This window comes from Ovis aries, chromosome 13 (assembly GCF_016772045.2).
Source record: "Ovis aries strain OAR_USU_Benz2616 breed Rambouillet chromosome 13, ARS-UI_Ramb_v3.0, whole genome shotgun sequence".
NCBI classification, from domain to species: domain Eukaryota; kingdom Metazoa; phylum Chordata; class Mammalia; order Artiodactyla; family Bovidae; genus Ovis; species Ovis aries.
Genome location: NC_056066.1, coordinates 30,334,567 through 30,353,549, shown reverse-complemented (window position 1 = coordinate 30,353,549; position 18,983 = coordinate 30,334,567). Strand labels below are relative to the sequence as shown.

The following is an 18,983-nucleotide window of genomic DNA, read 5'->3' as shown; positions in this document are numbered from 1 at the left end:
GAGATACCTGTAGTAGTCACATTCGTAGAGACAGCCAGTAGAATGGTGTTTGCCACGGACTGGGGGTGAGGAGCGGGGAGGGGAGAGGGGGTATTGTTGTTTCATGGCCATAGAGTTTCAGTTGTGCAAGATGAAGAGAGTTCTAGAGATCAGTTGCCAGACAATGTGAATGTACCAAAAACAACCGAACTTGACACTTCAAAATGGTTGAGGTGGTAAATTTTATGTTCTATGTATTTTCAGTTCAGTTCAGTTGCTCAGTCATGCAACCGACTCTTTGCAACCCCATGGACTGCAGCATGCCAGGCCTCCCTGTCCATTGCCAACTTCGAGTTTACTAAAATTCATGTCCATTGAGTTGGTGATGCCATCCAACCATCTCATCCTCTGACATCCCCTTCTCCTCCTGCCTTCAATCTTTACCAGCTTCAGGGTCTTTTCTAATGAGTCAGTTTTTCACATCAGGTGGCCAAAGTAGTGCAGTTTCAGCTTCAGCATCAGTCCTCCCAATGAATATTCAGGACTGATTTCTTTTAGGATGGACTGGTTGGATCTCCTTGCAGTCCAAGGGACTCTCAAGAGTCTTCTCCAAGAAGCATCAATTCTTCAGCAGTATGTATTTTACCACAGTAAAAATTGGTTTATAATTTTTAAAAATTTAGTTCAAAGTAGTCTCAAGTTAGTAATGACCCCTAACTACCTATAAGAAACAAACAAAAGAAAACAAAAAAACAGGAAAATACCCTCCAACCCAGAACTGATAATAATTTCCAAGCAATCTAAGATCACAGTAACATTTTACAAGGAAAAAATGAATGAGGGCCAGAAAAACCAACAAACTATAAGGTCAGAGTAAAAAGACAGTGGAATTTAGGTTTATTAACTACAGAGTTAAGATTGTATTTTTGATAATTTTTAAAAGATGAAGCTGAAAATATGATGAAGGAAAAAATAAATGATCAAAATTAACCAAGGAGAATTGAAAAGTAACCAAATGGAACTTATAGAAGAAAAAAATCTATAGTTCTTAATGTTATAAACCAAACTGATGGATTAAGCTGTAGATTGATTCCACTGGAGAGAGAAGTAGTAAATAGGAAGATGAGACTGAAGAAATTACAGCTCAAAGACACAAATGGATAATGAAGTTCAGGTATTAAGATCCTACATGTATCAACGTACAGTCTACAATGCATATAATAAGGAAATAGGAAGCAATATTTGAAGAGACAATGGCTGAAGTTTTTCAGAAACAATGGAAAAATACCTTCCTACCCAGGAATTCCAAGCAACAAAATAAAAAAGAAATTCACACTGAGATAGCTCATAGGGGAAGACACAGAACAGGTGACAAAGATGCGACAAGTAATCTGAAAAAAGGACAGATAACTTAAAAGGAAACACAATTACTAAAAGCTGATATAACAGCAATAATACATGTCAGTTGAAAATGGAATATCTTTAAAGGACTTAGGGAGAATAACTTTTAAGTAGAATTATCCATTCTAATTCATTATTATAAATTATCTATTATATTAAATTATTCCTTATGCATGAAGGAGTAAAGTCATGTTTAGACACATGAAACCTAAGTATTTATTACCAAAACAGACCCTCAGTAAAGAAACTTCAAATGATGTACCTCAGGAAATTAGTAATATTTCAAGGGTAAAGATCTGACATGTGAGGAAAAAATGGTAAGCAAAGGAAAAAAGCAAAAACATTAATCTAAATATATACTGACCATGTTTTTAATAGCAAAATAATATCTAATCACTGGGTTTAAAAAATCAAGTAATCCCCACATCCTGAAAAATTTAGCATATAACTTAGATTATAATTGAGGCTGAAGGATTTTAAAGTCCTTGTATTACTAGGAAGGAAGGTAAAAATATTTACTGTATTTGAAACTATTAAAATTCTATGCGTTAAATATACATGTTGAGTTTTCTACTGTAACCACTAATAGAATATAAATAGTATACATACCTTCCAAAGAAGGGGAAAAATAGAATATGGAGATGAAAATGAAACAATAAAAATAAATCAAGAAATTTTAACAGTAACTATGATGAAAAATCAGTAAACATCGTGAATGTAAAACATTGGGTTTACCATATAAAAAGAATACGGCTGGGTAAAACTCCAAACCCAGCTATATGCTTTTTATATAAGACACACATAAACTATAAAGACAAACATGTAAAGACTGGTATAGGCACGTTAACCTCAGGTAAAACAGCTTTTAAAATCAACCCCCCCACCCCAGTATTCACATTACAATGTAGAGCAGCTCAATACATGTTGATATATTGCACTTCACCAGGAAAAATAATAATTTGTATGTACGTGATAATATAGCTTCAAAATATATGATGCAAAAATTGAAATATGTACAATCAGAAACTAAAAATCCACCATGATGGATTTTAACATACTTCTCATGGTAACCAATAAACTGAGAAATCAAAAGATCAGTAGAAATATAGACTTTGAACACCACCATTAACAACTGTAGTCTAATGGATATATAGAGAGCATTTACATGATAACAGCAGAAAACAATGTTTTCAAGAACCTAACAAAAAAAATATGTATTATGTATATACTTTTGCATGTCTGATATATTTCACACTGTTTAAAAAGAATTAAAAATCATCTTATTGATTAAAGGTGGTATATACATTCCATATCATACAAAATATGATAAAAAATACATTATTTTAAATTCAAATGAAGCTACCCAAGACCTCAGAGCAAATGGTAGAGGCAAGATTTAAAAGAAGGTGTCTCTGAGTCCAAAGATTCTGTTCTCCACACTGTGATGTACTACCTCAGTGACCATTATTGAGAAGCATCCTTGTATTTTATCAGTACAACCAGAAGATTCCTGAAGATTGCCAAGTATTGATCTGGATACCAGCTGCCAGAACAACTGCCTTTACCTTGATGTCCCTCAGTTTTCCCATTAACATTGGCTTTTCTGTTCTGCCACAACTGTAACATGTTTAGTATTTTTTCTGCACAGGATTTTACAGTGTTTTTATCAAGATGAAGCATTTTGCCAATACATTCCATAGGAACATTAATTTATTAAATAGTAGACTGTCAGGTCTCATGATCAGGATTTATCAGTCTGCTAACATGGCTTTATTTCACTTTGCAAGAGAGAAGCAATTGTAATGTATTATTATCCTCATTGGTACTATGTTAATATCTTCATCAATTCAGTGTAAGGACCAGTGTCTAGCCTTTGCAACACTGTTGGACTTTTTCATTCTGATAACTGTAGCTAATGTCTTTTTATATAGTCAGTTATTTTACTGACCCTACACATCCAATATAATACGAGGAGGCTGAGTGGTGGACCTCAAAAAGACATGTCCATGTTTCAACTCTCTGAATCTTTGAAAGTGACCCTATTTGGAAAGAGGGTCTTTTCAGATGTAATTAAGTTGACGATTTTGAGATGAGGTCATTCTGGATGATCTGGGTGGGCACTAAATCTAATGACAGGTGTCCTCATAAGAAATAAAAGGGGAGACACAGATCGGCTTGAGGAGGCCATCTGAAGACAGAGCAGAAATTGAATTTAGGTGGCTACAAACCAAAGAAATCCTGGAACCACCAGATGGTGAAAACAGCAAAGAAGTCTCCTCCTTGTAGGTCCTTGGAGGAAGCACAGCCTTGCCAACACCTTAATTTCAGACTGCTGGCCTCCAGAGCTGTCAGAGAATACATTTCTACTGCTTGAAGCCTCCTAGTTTCTTACAATTTGTTACAGAACCATAGGAAACTAAGATATAATACCACCAAACAAATAATATACGTATTACTATTACTTTTTTAGCATTGCATTTTCCAAAATTCAGATGATTCAAACCATCAGTCACAATAGCAAACCTCAACATTTATATGTGTGTTTTTATTCTCAGAATGAAACCAATTTGCCTTCCCTTTATATTTGCAGATAAATTAATCCCTCCAACTACTGGTAAATACTAAGCAGTTGGAATTGACACCAACTGTGACATCATACCTTGAGGCAAAGCAGTGATACCTACCTTGAAGGGTTATGAAGGATTAACTAAATTAAAAGAAATGGTGTATGCAAATTACCTCGGGTACTGACACAGAGTAGGGACACAAAAACGGCATCAGTGGCTTTTATTAATGTTTATGGTAAAACTTTCTAAATACTATCTAACGTGTAGTTGGTAGTTTTCTCTAGTGTTTCATTGATCTGATGATTCTATTTATTTGATTATCCATGAATCACGTGATGGTTGACATTAATTGGTAGATGTTCTGCTTACCTATCGAGGTGTGACATAACTGTTTTGGAGATGTCTGCTCCAGCTTCTTGCAACACTCGGATAATCTGAAATGGTGCACTTTGATTCCTTCCGGGATGAATAATAACAGGACAGCCAAGCTGAGTCTGGGCGTGAGCTGTTGCCTGCAGAACCTTTCTTTCACTGTCAGTCAGAGGCCAGGAGCAACCAATTTCCCCAATAACGCCACACTTGATACTGGTTCCATCGGCTCCACAGAGAATTTCATTAACAAGGACATCAGTAAGCTAAGGAAGAGAGAATGAAAAGTTATAGACTAGATTTTATCAACAGAGAGCCAATACAGTATGTGAGTGAATTTATTCATTGAGTCACTCATTCTTTTAAAAATGTATAAATGTATTCAACATCCATTCAGTTAATATTGGCAAATGAGAAAGGCATTTTACTGGCAAAATCTCAAATTCAAAAAGTTACTCTAAGAGAATTTAAGTGGTTAAGACTCTGTGCTCCCAATGCAAGGGGCCCAGGTTCAGTCCCTCGTTGGGGAATTAAGATGACCCATGCTGCACAGTGTGGCAAAAAGAAAGAATTTGAAAAGTTATACATGTATATGTATCACTGAATCACTTTGCTGGACACCTGAAACTAACACAACATTGGTCATTGGTAATCGAATATACTCCAAAGAAAAAAAATTTTAAATTTTAATTAAAAAAAAAAAACACAAAAAACACAAGTTACTCTAAACCAAAGATTTGATAGTATCTTACTGTGATTATTTTACAAGATATTCATGGATTTAGGAAGCTACATGGGGAAAAGTGACTTAAGAAGAGTACATAATTGTACATTCATTCATTCATTGAGATAAAAATCCATAATTTAATCTTAGGGGCATGTAGAATGTAAAAAGACTGTCTTTGAGTCTGTGTCAACCGTAGCAAGTAATTCTTTAATCCTCTATTATTTATTCTGTCCTTTGCCCTACTGTTCTTGTTGTTTAGTTGCTAAGTTGTATCTGACTCATTGTGACTCCATGGACTGTAGCCTGTCAGGCTTCTCTATCCATGGGATTTCCCAGGTGAAAATACTGGAGTGGATTGCCATTTCCTTCTCCAGGAGATCTTCCTGACCCAGGGATTTGAACTAGTGTCTCCTGCATTGGCAAGTGGATTCTTTTACCACTGAGCCTCCTGGGAAGTTCCCTTTACACTATGAAAAAGAAAGCGTAGTCACTCAGTCATGCCCTTACTCTTTGCAACCCCGTGGGCTATAGTCCTCCAGGTTTCTCTGTTCATGGCGTTCTCCAGGCAAGAATACTGGAGTGGATTGCCATTCCCTTCTTCAGGAAATCTTCCCGACCCAGTGAGCGAAACTGGGTCAGGCAGATTCTTTACCGTCTGAGCCACCAGGGAAGCTACACTATGCAGCAAAGCCAATTCCCAGCACACAATTCTAAGATGACATTTTGGGACAGTTCCTATTTATACTTACTGCTAAGTGTGGTTAGAGGAATGTGTAATCCCTGATATCAGGATAGTCTTCAAATAATATCAGTGTATATAAAGGGACCAATTAAAAAAATATATATATATATATTTGAGTATGTCCCTGGGCTTCCCTGGTGGTTCAGTGGGAAAGAATCCATCTGCCAATGCAGGATACACAAGAGACTTGGGTTCGATTCCTGGGAAAATCCCCTGGAATAGAAAATGGCAACCTACTCCAGTATCCTTGCCTGGAGAATCCCATGGACAGAGGAGCCTGGCAGGCTGGCAAAGAGTTGGACACGACTGAGCACACACAGATTGGCAGTCCATGTTCCCAATGCAGGGGGCCTGGATTCACTCCCTGGTCAAGGAACTAGGATCCTGCATGCTGCACGGTGTGGCCAAAAATAAATAAATAAATAAATAAATATGACACCAATTAAAAAGAGAAAGGCCTGACTGGGAAAAATGCAGATAAAAATCTGAAATCTAAAGTATTTTAAAGATTAACTGATTCTTTGCAAAGGCTGCAGCTGACATTCTATGCCTATGAAACAGATAATGGAAGATACACATGAATATATACATATACATGTAAATACATATACATTTGTATTATGTGCATATGTAGAGGGAACATACATAGACATGCAAAAAAGCTTCGTGGCTTATTCTTTCTCTTTAATCCCTGAAAGATTTACTTTTCCTTCTGCCCATTCTTGCTTAAGATCCTATTTAAACAAAAACAGGAAAGTGGATTTTCTTCTACACGTCTTGTTTTGTAAAAGGAGAAGGAAACATGTTTGCAAAAGTGCCAAGTCCCTGCCTGCCAAGTTTCACCCTACAGTGAATTTTTATTGCCGGTTACATTATAAAATCCAGAAGGAAAACTGAGGTTGCATAACTGAAGCTTACAATGGAAAGTTGAGATTTACACAAAGCCTATGCCACTACTTCTGAGCCGATATCATATAGGGGAATCGAAGTATGAACATATCAGGTTTTTTGGTGACCCATGCATTAAGATCTTCTTCCAGGACACTGTTTCTTTGTAAAATGAAAATTTCCTAATTTAGGTCCCAGTGACAGATGTCTTTGCTAGCTGGCAAATTTCCATAGCATGCCTCTGAGCCAATGACATTTCCAAATGTAGATGACGTGTAGGGATAATCCAAGGTTTGAAGGGCTGACTGTTCTGAATTTATACACAAATACTGTCCAAGAAGGGCTTCCCTGGTGGCTCAGTGGTAAAGAATCCACCTGCCAAGCAGGAGACAAGGGTTCGATCCCTGCATCGGGAAGAAGCCCTGGAGAAGGAAATGGCAACCCACTCCAGTATCCTTGCCTGGGAAATCCCATGGACAGAGGAGCCTGGTGGTTTATATAGTTCATGGGGTTGCAAAAGAGTTGGACATGAATTAGAGACTAAAGAACAACAACAATTGTCCAAGAAATAAAGGCTTTTATTGATACCTGCTCCACCGACATGGCTCTGGTCTCTGAAGAGTGAGTCGCATCCACATAAAAGCCAGCCCCAGCTATGATGTGGACACCAGTCTCTTCCGCAAGCCACTTCAAGGTCCGCACGTCTCGGCTGATCCCAGTGGTTGTGTTTTCCACCAAAGCTCCTCCACCTTTGGCTTTAAAATCCAATAGTTCTTCCTTGATGGCTTCCGTCTCCTGATTCAGCTGCAGATTCTCTTTATGGGAATAAGGGTTTTTATGGATCCAAAATAAATTTTTCATTATAATAGGCTCCTTGGAGATAACTTCGTGGCTTGGAGGAGGTGGGTAGTAACAGCAGTCGAAGGTCATTGTCAAATGTTCATGGGTCAGGGTGCGACCCAGTGTGCCAGGCTCCACAAGGCCCAGGACCGTTTGAACTTTCCCACTTAAGGAAGACATTTCTGATGGGACCAGGCGATGCTCTAAAAAGAGTGTTTCCTGGAAAAAAGAAAACGATAATCAGAAAATTTAACACACATATAAATTCTGTCCACAGGGGATGTGACGCTGTGAATGTATACCAGGGTAAGAGAATCAATGAAACTAGAGATATGATCTCACTCATCATCCTGCCAAAGTCAGAGTCTGTCGCTTGTAAATTGTTTAAGTTCACTGCAGCTCGAAGTAGCGTTCATGGTGTCAAATGTCCCCCAACCACTTCCACTGGGACTTCTCTGTCTGATTTAATCCCAAGTTCATCTACTGGAAGTATTTCTTGATATTCAGTTCACATTTTTCTTTTGCTTAATTTTATCTCATTAGAGCTATGCTTCTTTGGCTAATTCAACAATAATGTCCATTAAAAAACCTTCATAATCAATAACTTATATCCGAAGTAGCCATAGATCAGTAGCCATATGTCATTTTTCAGCTAAATTAAATATACTGTGATGACTGATCATTCCATGACTCATTTACTAGCCACATGATGCCAGGTCCACTGTGTCAAAACTGGAGATATAAAAAGGAATACAACAAAATTGATCATTTCACAGATTATTCCCCTAAAAACAGCTAGGAGGAGCATGTCTAGGCCTAATAATGAAAAAACAAAAACAAACAAACCTCTCCATTCTAGGTGTTTTATTTTGTCTAGAGCACACAGTCAGAAATACATTTCAAAAATTTTAAAAGCAAAAATTCTTAGGCTTAATGGAAGCAACTGTGCATTCTAAAACGGAAATCTATTGTCTCTAAAAAGAACAAATGCTACTCTGTTTATCCTCTGTTTACTTTCATTTGTAACACAAATAAGTCTGCACCAAGTTTGTATCGGTGACAGCAAAGATCCCAATTCCACAGCTTTTCATTTCACAAATGAAGGGGGTTCACTTGGAAAAGAGAAAGGATATCCTGAAAGTGATGAAGGTACACGGTCAAGGACAAAACCACGGCCAGAGACAGACACTGGAGCACCAACCAGACACATCCAAGGGATGGCAGAAGAAATCTACTGGGAACTGAGTAAAACGGAGTGTCCTTTGAAGCTCTCACATTGTTGCTTTTTTTTCCCTCCTCTCCCATCTTTTTTTATTATAGTAAAATATATATGTTTAGTTGCTAAGTCATGTCTGACTCTTTTGCGATCATATGGACTGCAGCCCACCAGGCTCCTCCATCCATGGGATTTCCTAGGCAAGAATACTGGAGTGGGTTGCCATTTCCTTCTCCAGGGGATATTCCCGACCCAGGGATTGAATTCCAGTCTCCTACATTGGCAGGCGATTCTTCAACACTGAGCCACCTTTACTGTGCTCAGTCATGTCGGACTCTTTGCAACCCCATGGACTGTAGCTCGCCTGGTTCCTCTGTCCATAGGGATTCTCCAGGCAAGAATACTGGAGTGGGTTGCCAAGCCCTCCTTCAGGGGATCTTCCCAACCCAGGGATCAAACCCAGGTCTCCCACATTGCAGGCAGATTCTTTACCATTTGAGTCACCTGGGAAGCACAAAATATATATAGCATACAGTTTGCCTTTTAACAGTTTTGTGGGTTTTAAAAAATTTGTCTCTGTGGAGTCTTCATTACTGCGTGTAGGCTTTTTCTCTAGTTGAGGGGCACTCAAGCTTCTCTAGTTACAGCTCTTCAGTTGCAATCTTAGCTCCCCAAACACGGATTGAACCCACATCTCCAGCATTGGAAGGTGAATTCTTAATCATTGGACCATAATTTTAAAATGTACAGTACAGTGGCATTAATTACATTCACCATGTTTTGCAAACATCATCAGCATCTATTTCCAAAACTTTTTCATCACTCCAGACAAAACCTCTGCAAACATTAAGCAATAATTCCCCATTTTCTCTTTCCCCAAGACCCTGAGAACTACTAACTGACTGTGTCCCAATGAGTTTAACTCTTTTAAATATTTCATTAAATATTTGTTCTTTCACTTTGTTCCTTTAAATGAAATTCTGAAACTGTTTCCCCCTTTGCCAGGGAACCACATCCCTTTGAGGATGGTCCTTTGTGACTTTCTGAGCATCAGTTTTCCCATCTGTAAATTAGAGCAACAGTGCACATTTCATAGGCTGTCATAAGAATGAAATTAAATTATATAGCACAGGTAAAACAACCCATCCAAGTGTCTGGGACTCAGCACACACCTTTGTTATGCTGACTTTGGAGACTCATATATGTCCTGCATTATTCCTTTTTAGAGGAAGTGATTGATTAAAAAAGTCATCATTTGGGGCACAGTGGGTACAGGACAAATTTGTAACAGGTACAGTGCATATGTAAGACAAGGTGAAAATAAAGATAGAGACAGCGGAATACTGAGTTATGGGGTCACTTTATATCAAGCCACTGCAATCATCTGGAATCCAAGTGTCTGACATATATTGGTGTGCAATGCATGGAGGATTGATTTAGCCTGTTTGACAGAGAACTTTAGGACTTGTGGCTAGCATGGCCATTAATTTTTGCTTGAGAGTGCTCTTCTGCAAGTCAGGCTTCCAACAGCTAAATATTCCACATGGCGGTCATAACAGAAGATGTTTGTCTATTTATAGAATTACTCTGTAGCTGCCAGTCACTACAGAGGGCAATATTTTCCATTGATGATGTCCAAGAACCCACTGTTCAATGCTTCATTTCTTGTGACTGTAGCTAGTTCCTTCAGTTGATGGAATCAAAGTATCATTTAATAATAGACTCAATGTTCCATATGGGTTCACTGGCTCTTTCCCTCCTTCTGGCTGGTGATCTTACAGATGTGTTCCTGGAGTATCTCCAGGGGCCAGAAACTTGGATAAATTGACAAAACGCTATGGCTTTTACTAGAAAAGTGCCAAACCACATATTTAATTGATATAGATTTGAAAGAGCAATGTTGGAAGTTTCAAGCTCACAAACTGTGAGTCTTCGTGAAAAAATATCATTTAAGAACTGCCATCTCCTCCAGGAAATTCCTCTAACACTCTCAGGCAGAACTAGTTGGTGCTTCCTATGATCACATACAATGTAGCCCATACTTAAAAGATAAGAAAAGATGAAAGAACAAAGTAGACCCAACACCACTCTAAGCTAGAATGTCTTTCAGTGCAGTGATCTCCATCCTTGTTGGCACCAGAGGCTGGTTTTTCGGAAGAAAATTTGTCCATGGACGAAGGGGTGGGGTGGTGATGTGGAAGGAATAGTTTGGGGATGATTCAAGTGCATTACATTTATTGGGCACTTTATTTCTGTTACTATTACATTGTGATACATAATGAATTAATTATACAACTCACCATAACACAGAATCAGATCATCAGGCCTTAGATTCTCAGAAGAAGCCCTCGGCCTAGATGCTTTGCATGTACAGTTCACAGCAGGGTTTGATCTCCTACCATAGTATAATGCTGACAGGCTAATCTGACGGGAGGTGGAGCTCAACTGGTAATGAGAGCAATGGGGAGTGGCTGTAAATGCAGAGAAACTTCACTTACTGACCCACTGCTCACCTCCTGATACGTGGCTGGTTCCTAACCCAGCCGGTACAGGTCCATGGCCCAGGGGTTGAGGAACCCTGTTTTAGTGAGATTAAAGTATGCAGGTAGATTTCATAGTTTCTGTGCAGAAACTATGGGGTTTCTATGAGGCAGCCTTTGGGGTCTATTTTCAGCCTGGAACTTGTTCTCTTCTTAATCTGCAGGCAAGGGGCTATTAATGGCCTTCTGCCATAGAGAGAGCACAGAACACAGAGGGCAATAAGTGCAGAATAAAAGCTGCAGTGCACAGCTGTGCAAATAGGAGTGACCTCCCTGCCCCCCAATCCCCCCACACCCCTCCGGCCCCAACCCCAGCCCCAACACAAAAAGGAGGCTTCTGGCATTTTACAGAAGACTTGCAAACTCAGCACTGCATACACCTGCCCAGAAGGTACTGGGGAAAGTGTTGGTGGTGGTGGTGGTTTAGTCGATAAGTCATGTCCGACTCTTGCAACCCATGGACTGTAGCCTGCCAGGCTCCTCTGTCCATGGATTCTCCAGGCAAGAATACTGAAGTGGGTTGCCATTTCCTTCTCTGGGAGGGGAAGGGGTTAGGCAGAGCTATAAACACAATTGCCACAAGATTTTTGTACTTCACATATGAAATCTGAACAGTCAGAGAGACTGAGGAAAGTCTGCAGTTCCTATTAGAGCCCAGTCAGAGAAAACAGCACTACCAATTCCAATGGGTATGGAGTTGAGAGAGAGAGATAAAAAGAGCATAGAACATTAAAGAGAAAAAAAAAAGAAGAAGAAGAAGAACAGACTCAGAGAAAGGCACTATACCATTGAGCTGGAAACAAGAGATGATATGTAGGCTCAGTCTTTTTTGAAAATATATGCGTCAATGATTTATAAAATAAAGAGTAAATCGGCCTAATTATTAGAGTTGGGAGGTAAGTGGGTAGTTTGGGAGCAATTTAGTTTTGTTTCATTGAAATTGTGCCACATGCTTCCCCCTCGTCATTATGCTTAAGACTTTTCTGTCTACCTAGAGTGAGATTCATTTCAGTTATATTTCATATTTCAGAGTAGGACTTCTAGAACTCTGAATATTTTACATATGCCTGAATGGAATTTCTTTAATGGCAATGCACTGTCCTATTCCACAGACATAAGCCCTCTTTCTGCCCTTATGTCTTCTGTGCCAGGTACTAGACTAGATTGGAGATACACAATTATAATTCTAGAAGCAATGGTGAAATTGGCAAGTTGATGTTTGGTGAATTGATTTTCAGTTCACTTCTTCAACAACTTTTTAAGTTCTAAGCTCTGCCTTTCTCAGTGATCAATGCAAAGAAATAAAGGAAAACAACAGAATGGGAAAGACTAGAGATCTCTTCAAGAAAATTAGAGGTACCAAGGGAACATTTCATGCAAAGATGGGCACAATAAAGACAGAAATGGTCTGGACCTAACAGAAGCAGAAGATATTAAGAAGAAGTGGCAAGAATACACAGAAGAACTACGGAAAAAAGATCTTCACGACCCAGAAAATCACTATGGTGTGATCACTCACCTAGAGCCAGACATCTTGGAATGCGAAGTCAAGTGGGCCTTAGGAAGCATCACTATGATCAAAACTAGTGGAAGTGAAATTTCTCCAAAGAAGACATACAGATGGCTAACAAACACATGAAAAGATGCTCAACATCACTCATTATTAGAGAAATGCAAATCAAAACCACAATGAGGTACCACTTCACACCAGTCAGAATGGCTGCGATCCAAAAATCTGCAAGCAATAAATGCTGGAGAGGGTGTGGAGAAAAGGGAACCCTCCTACACTGTTGGTGGGAATGCAAACTAGTACAGCCACTATGGAGAACAGTGTGGAGATTCCTTAAAAAATTGCAAATAGAACTACCTTATGACCCAGCAATCCCACTGCTGGGCATACACACCGAGGAAACCAGAATTGAAAGAGACACATGTACCCCAATGTTCATCGCAGCACTGTTTATAATAGCCAGGACATGGAAACAACCTAGATGTCCATCAGCAGATGAATGGATAAGAAAGCTGTGGTACATATACACAATGGAGTATTACTCAGCTGTTAAAAAGAATTCATTTGAATCAGTTCTGATGAGATGGATGAAACTGGAGCCGATTATACAGAGTGAAGTAAGCCAGAAAGAAAAACACCAATACAGTATACTAACACATATATATGGAATTTAGGAAGATGGCAATGACAACCCTGTACGCAAGACAGGAAAAAAGACACAGATGTGTATAACGGACTTTTGGACTCAGAGGGAGAGGGAGAGGGTGGGATGATGTGGGAGGATGGCATTCTAACATGTATACTATCATGTAAGAATTGAATCACTAGTCTATGTCTGACGCAGGATACAGCATGCTTGGGGCTGGTGCATGGGGATGACCCAGAGAGATGTTATGGGGAGGGAGGTGGGAGGGGGGTTCATGTTTGGGAACGCATGTGAGAATTAAAGATTTTAAAATTAAAAAAATAAATAAATAAATTTAAAAAAAAAAAGAAAAAAAACTAGTGGAAGTGATTGAATGCCAGCTGAGCTAATTCAAATCCTAAAAGATGATGCTGTGAAAGTGCTGCACTCAGTAATGCCAGCAAATTTGGAAAACTCAGCAGTGGCCACAGGACTGGAAAAGGTCAGTTTTCATTCCAATCCCAAAGAAAAGCAATGCCAAAGAATGTTCAGCTACCACACAATTGCACTCATCTCACAAGCTAGGAAAGTAATGCTTAAAATTCTCCAAGCCAGGCTTCAGTTGTATGTGAACCATGAACTTCCAGATGTTCAAGCTGGATTTATAAAAGGCAGAGGAACCAGAGATCAAATTGCCAACACCCTTTGGATCACTGAAAAAGCAGAGAGTTCCAGAAAAATATCCACTTCTGCTTTATTGACTATGTCAAAGCCTTTGACTGTGTGGACCACAACCAACTGTGGAAAATTCTGAAAGAGATGGGAATACCAGACCACCTGACCTGCCTCTTGAGAAATCTGTATGCAGGTCAAGAAGCAATAGTCAGAACTGGATATGGAACAATAGACTTGTTCCAAATCAGGAAAGGACTATGTCAAGGCTGTATATTGTCACCCTGCTTATTTAACTTATATGCAGAGTACATCATGTGAAATTCTGGGCGGGATGAGGCACAAACTGGAATCAAGATTGCTGGGAGAAATATCAATAACCTCATATATGCAGGGAGAAGGCAATGGCACCCCACTCTAGTACTCTTGCCTGGAAAATCCCATGGATGGAGGAGCCTGGTGGGCTGCAATCCATGGGGTCGCTAAGAGTTGGACACGACTGAGTGACTTCACTTTTACTTTTCACTTTCATGCATTGGAGAAGGAAATGGAAACCCACTCCAGTGTTCTTGCCTGGAGAATCCCAGGGATGGGGGAGCCTGGTGGGCTGCCATCTATGGGGTCGCACAGAGGTGGACATGACTGAAGTGACTTAGCAGCAGCAGCAGCAGCAGATATGCAGAAGATACCACCCTTATGGCAGAAAGTGAAGAATTAAAGAGCCTCTTGATGAAAGTGAAAGAGGAGAGTGAAAAAGTTGGCTTAAAACTCAACATTCAGAAACTGAAGATCATGGCATCTGGTCTTATCACTTCATGGGAAATAGATGGGGAAACAATGGAAACAGCGGTAGATTTTATATTTGGGGGCTCCAAAATCACTGCAGATGGTGTCTTCAGCCATGAAATTAAAAGATGCATGCTCCTTGAAAGAAAAGCTATGACCAACTTAGACAGCATATTAAAAAGCAAAGACATTACTTTGCCAACAAAGGTCTGTCTAGTCAAAGCTATGGTTTTTCCAGTAGTCATGTATGGATGTGAGAGCTGGACTATAAAGAAAGCTGAGCATCAAAGAATTGATGCTTTTGAACTGTGGTGTTAGAGAAGATTCTTGAGGGTCCCTTGGACTGCAAGGAGGTCCTGTCAGTCCATCCTAAAGACATCAGTCCTGAATAGTCATTGGAAAGACTGATGCTGAAGCTGAAACTGCAATATTTGGCCACCTGATGCAAAGAACTGACTCACTGGAAAAGATCCTGATGCTGGGGAAGATTGAAGGCAGGAGGAGAAGGGGACGACAAAGGTTGAAGTGGTTGGATGGCATGAGTTTGAGCAAGCTCCAGGAATTGGTGATGGACAGGGAAGCATGGAGTGCTGCAGTCCATGGGGTCACAAAGAGTCAGACACGACTTGGCGACTGAACTGAACTGACTGAATCAATCTCTTGGTCCATCTCACTTAGAGTTGTTTCCTTTCCCTAGTCAAACCCTAACACATTTTTTTTTAAAAAAAGGGAAAGCATTTCAGAGTTTTGTGCAGGAGAAGATATGATCTGAATAACCTGGCAACTGTGTGGAGAATGGACAGAAGGGCGGCCAGTGTGCCTGCGGACACCAGCGGGGTGTGGGTAGAATCTGGACAAAAGGAGGTGGTGGCTTTGTCTGAGCTGGACGCCAGTGGAGATGGTGAGCCAGCAGAAGCAGAAAGAAGTACAGCAGATGGAAGTTTCTCACTGGCCTTGCTGATGCTATAAAAGAATCCTCCAAATAAATGGGTTCCTTAGAGAAAAGTGCTGTCTGATGGAAATGTGTGGGCACTTCTATTTTTTATGGGTGACATCATACAGAGCGGCAGTGCTCCATAAAAGCTGTACTCATAGCTGACATTTGATTTGTGACTAAAATATTTTAAACACCACCTAATACTTTGTTTGAATACTTCCATCATGCGCAGGTTCAAGACTTTGACACGCCTCCTCTCAGGCAGCATCGGTCGGGTGGCTGAACAATAGTGACGCAAGGAATCTCTCTTCACACACGTTACCGCATGTCCACTTACCCAAATATTTATGGTTAAGTGGCTCTACTGTGTGGAGATTTATAAGTTTTCCTATTAAACACTGTCCAAAGATCAATAGCCATGCCTGAATAAAGAAAAAGAAATCCGACAACCTCAGTACACAGAGCAGTAATGGGACTCAGCAAGCTCTTCAAACTGTGACATAAATAAAACAAAGTCATGGACTTCCTTTGGTGGTCCAGAGTTTGGCACTCGGCTTCCACTGCAGGGGGCACAGGTTCAATGCCACATGCTGCGCAGTGAGGCCAAAAAATAGAAATGAAAAAACAACAACAAAAACCACTCAGGGATACAAATGAGCAACTTGTATCTACAACTCAAAGGAAGATGGTGGGTTTCATCCCCCAGTTTCTTTCTTCTATTTGACTAAGAAAGTAAATAAGAGAAGGTAAGAGAAACCCAAGTAACATGGTAGGTGTTGCAAGAGGGCATCAGAGGGCAGACACACTGAAACCATACTCACAGAAAACTAGTCAATCTAATCACACTAGGACCACAGCCTTGTCTAACTCAATGAAACCAAGCCATGCCCAGGAGGCCACCCAAGACAGGCAGGTCATGGTGGAGAGGTCTGACAGAATGTGGTCTGCTGGAGAAGGGAATGGCAAACCACTTCAGTTTTCTTGCCTTGAGAACCCCATGAACAGTATGAAAAAGCAAAATGATAGGATACTGAAAGAGGAACCCCCCAGGTCATTAGGTGCCCAATATGCTACTGGAGATCAGTGGAGAAATAACTCCAGAAAGAATGAAGGGATGGAGCCAAAGCAAAAACAATACCCAGTTGTGCATGTGACTGGTGATAGAAGCAAGATCCGATGCTGTAAAGAGCAGTATTGCATAGGAACCTGGAATGTCAGGTCCATGAATCAAGGCAAATTAGAAGTGGTCAAACAAGAGATGGCAAGAGTGAACATCGACATTCTAGGAATCAGTGAACTAAAATGGACTGGAATGGGTGAATTTAACTCAGATGACCATTATATCTACTACTGTGGGCAGGAATCCCTCAGAAGAAATGAAGTAGCCATCATGGTCAACAAAAGAGTCCGAAATGCAGTACTTGGATGCAATCTCAAAAATGACAGAATGATCCCTGTTCATTTCCAAGGCAAACCATTCAGTATCACAGTAATCCAAATCTATGCCCCAACCAGTAATGTTGAAAAAGCTGAAGTTGGACGGTTCTATGAAGACCTACAAGACCTTTTAGAACTAACACCCCAAAAAGATGTCGTTTTCATTATAGGGGACTGGAATGCAAAAGTAGGAAGTCAAGGAACACCTGGAGTAACAGGCAAATTTGGCCTTGGAATATGGAATGAAGCAGGGCAAAGACTAATAGAGTTTTGCCAAGAAAATGCACTGGTCATAGCAAACACCCTCTTCCAACAACACAAGAGAAGACTCTACACATGGACATCACCAGATGGTCAACACTGAAATCAGATTGATTCTATTCTTTGCAGCCAAAGATGGACAAGCTGTATACAGTCAACAAAAACAAGACCAGGAGCTGACTGTGGCTCAGATCATGAACTCCTTATTGCCAAATTCAGACTTAAATTGAAGAAAGTAGGGAAAACCACTAGACCATTCAGATGTGACCTAAATCAAATCCTTTATGATTATACAGTGGATGTGAGAAATAGATTTAAGGGCCTAGATCTGATAGACAGAGTGCCTGATGAACCATGGACTGAAGTTCATGACATTGTACAGGAGACAGGGATCAAGACCATCCTCATGGAAAAGAAATGCAAAAAAGCAAAATGGCTTGTCTGGGGAGGCCTTACAAATAGCTGTGAAAAGAAGAGAAGCGAAAAGCAAAGGAGAAAAGGAAAGATATAAGCATCTGAATGCAGAGTTCCAAAGAACAGCAAGAAGAGATAAGAAAGCCTTCTTCAGTGATCAATGCAAAGCAATAGAGGAAAAGAACAGAATGGGAAAGACTAGAGATCTCTTCAAGAAAATTAGAGATACCAAGGGAACATTTCATGCAAAGATGGGCTCGATAAAGGACAGAAATGGTATGGACCTAACAGAAGCAGAAGATATTAAGAGGAGGTGGCAAGAATAAACAGATCAAAAAGATCAAAAAAGATCTTCATGACCCAGATAATCACGATGGTGTGATCACTCACCGAGAGCCAGACATCCTGGAATGTGAAGTCAAGTGGGCCTTAGAAAGCATCACTACGACCAAAGCTGGTGGAGGTGATGGAATTCCAGTTGAGCTATTTCAAATCCTGAAAGATGATGCTGTGAAAGTGCTGCACTCAATATGCCAGCAAATTTGGAAAACTCAGCAGTGGCCACAGGACTGGAAAAGGTCAGTTTTCATTCCAATCCCAAAGAAAGGCAATGCCAAAGAATGCTCAAACTACTGCACAATTGTATTCATCTCACATGCTAGTAAAGTAATGCTCAAAATTCTCCAAGCCAGGCTTCAGCAATACATGAACCGTGAACTTCCTGATGTTCAAGCTGGTTTTAGAAAAGGCAGAGGAACCAGAGATCAAATTGCCAGCATCCGCTGGATCATTGACAAAGCAAGAGAGTTCCAGAAAGAGAGTTCTATTTCTGCTTTATTTACTATGCCAAAGCCTTTGACTGCGTGGACCACAATAGACTGTGGAAAGTTCTGAAAGAGATGGGAATACAGACCACCTGACCTGCCTCTTGAGAAATCTGTATGCAGGTCAGGAAGCAACAGTTAGAACTGGACATGGAACAACAGACTGGTTCCAAATAGGAAAAGGCTGTATATTGTCACCCTGCTTATTTAACTTCTATGCAGAGTACATCATGAGAAACGTTCGGCTG

General features: G+C 40.1%; 1 protein-coding gene across 3 annotated transcripts in view; it reads right to left on the bottom strand.

Annotated features, from left to right (window-relative positions):
* The window catches only part of PTER (phosphotriesterase related), an 86,792-nt gene that overhangs the window by 34,984 nt on the left and 32,825 nt on the right, over positions 1–18,983 (bottom strand). For 2 of the 3 annotated variants that reach the window (XM_012188435.5, XM_004014243.6), the window contains 2 exons: positions 7,262–7,732; positions 4,317–4,582 (listed from right to left, as the gene is read on the bottom strand). In XM_012188435.5, the coding sequence (XP_012043825.3) occupies positions 4,317–4,582; positions 7,262–7,693 (698 nt within the window). In that variant the 5' untranslated portion in view covers positions 7,694–7,732. Of the gene's footprint in view, positions 1–4,316; positions 4,583–7,261; positions 7,733–11,029; positions 18,969–18,983 lie in introns of those variants that run through there. The other variant, XM_042230589.2, reaches the window with a different exon arrangement.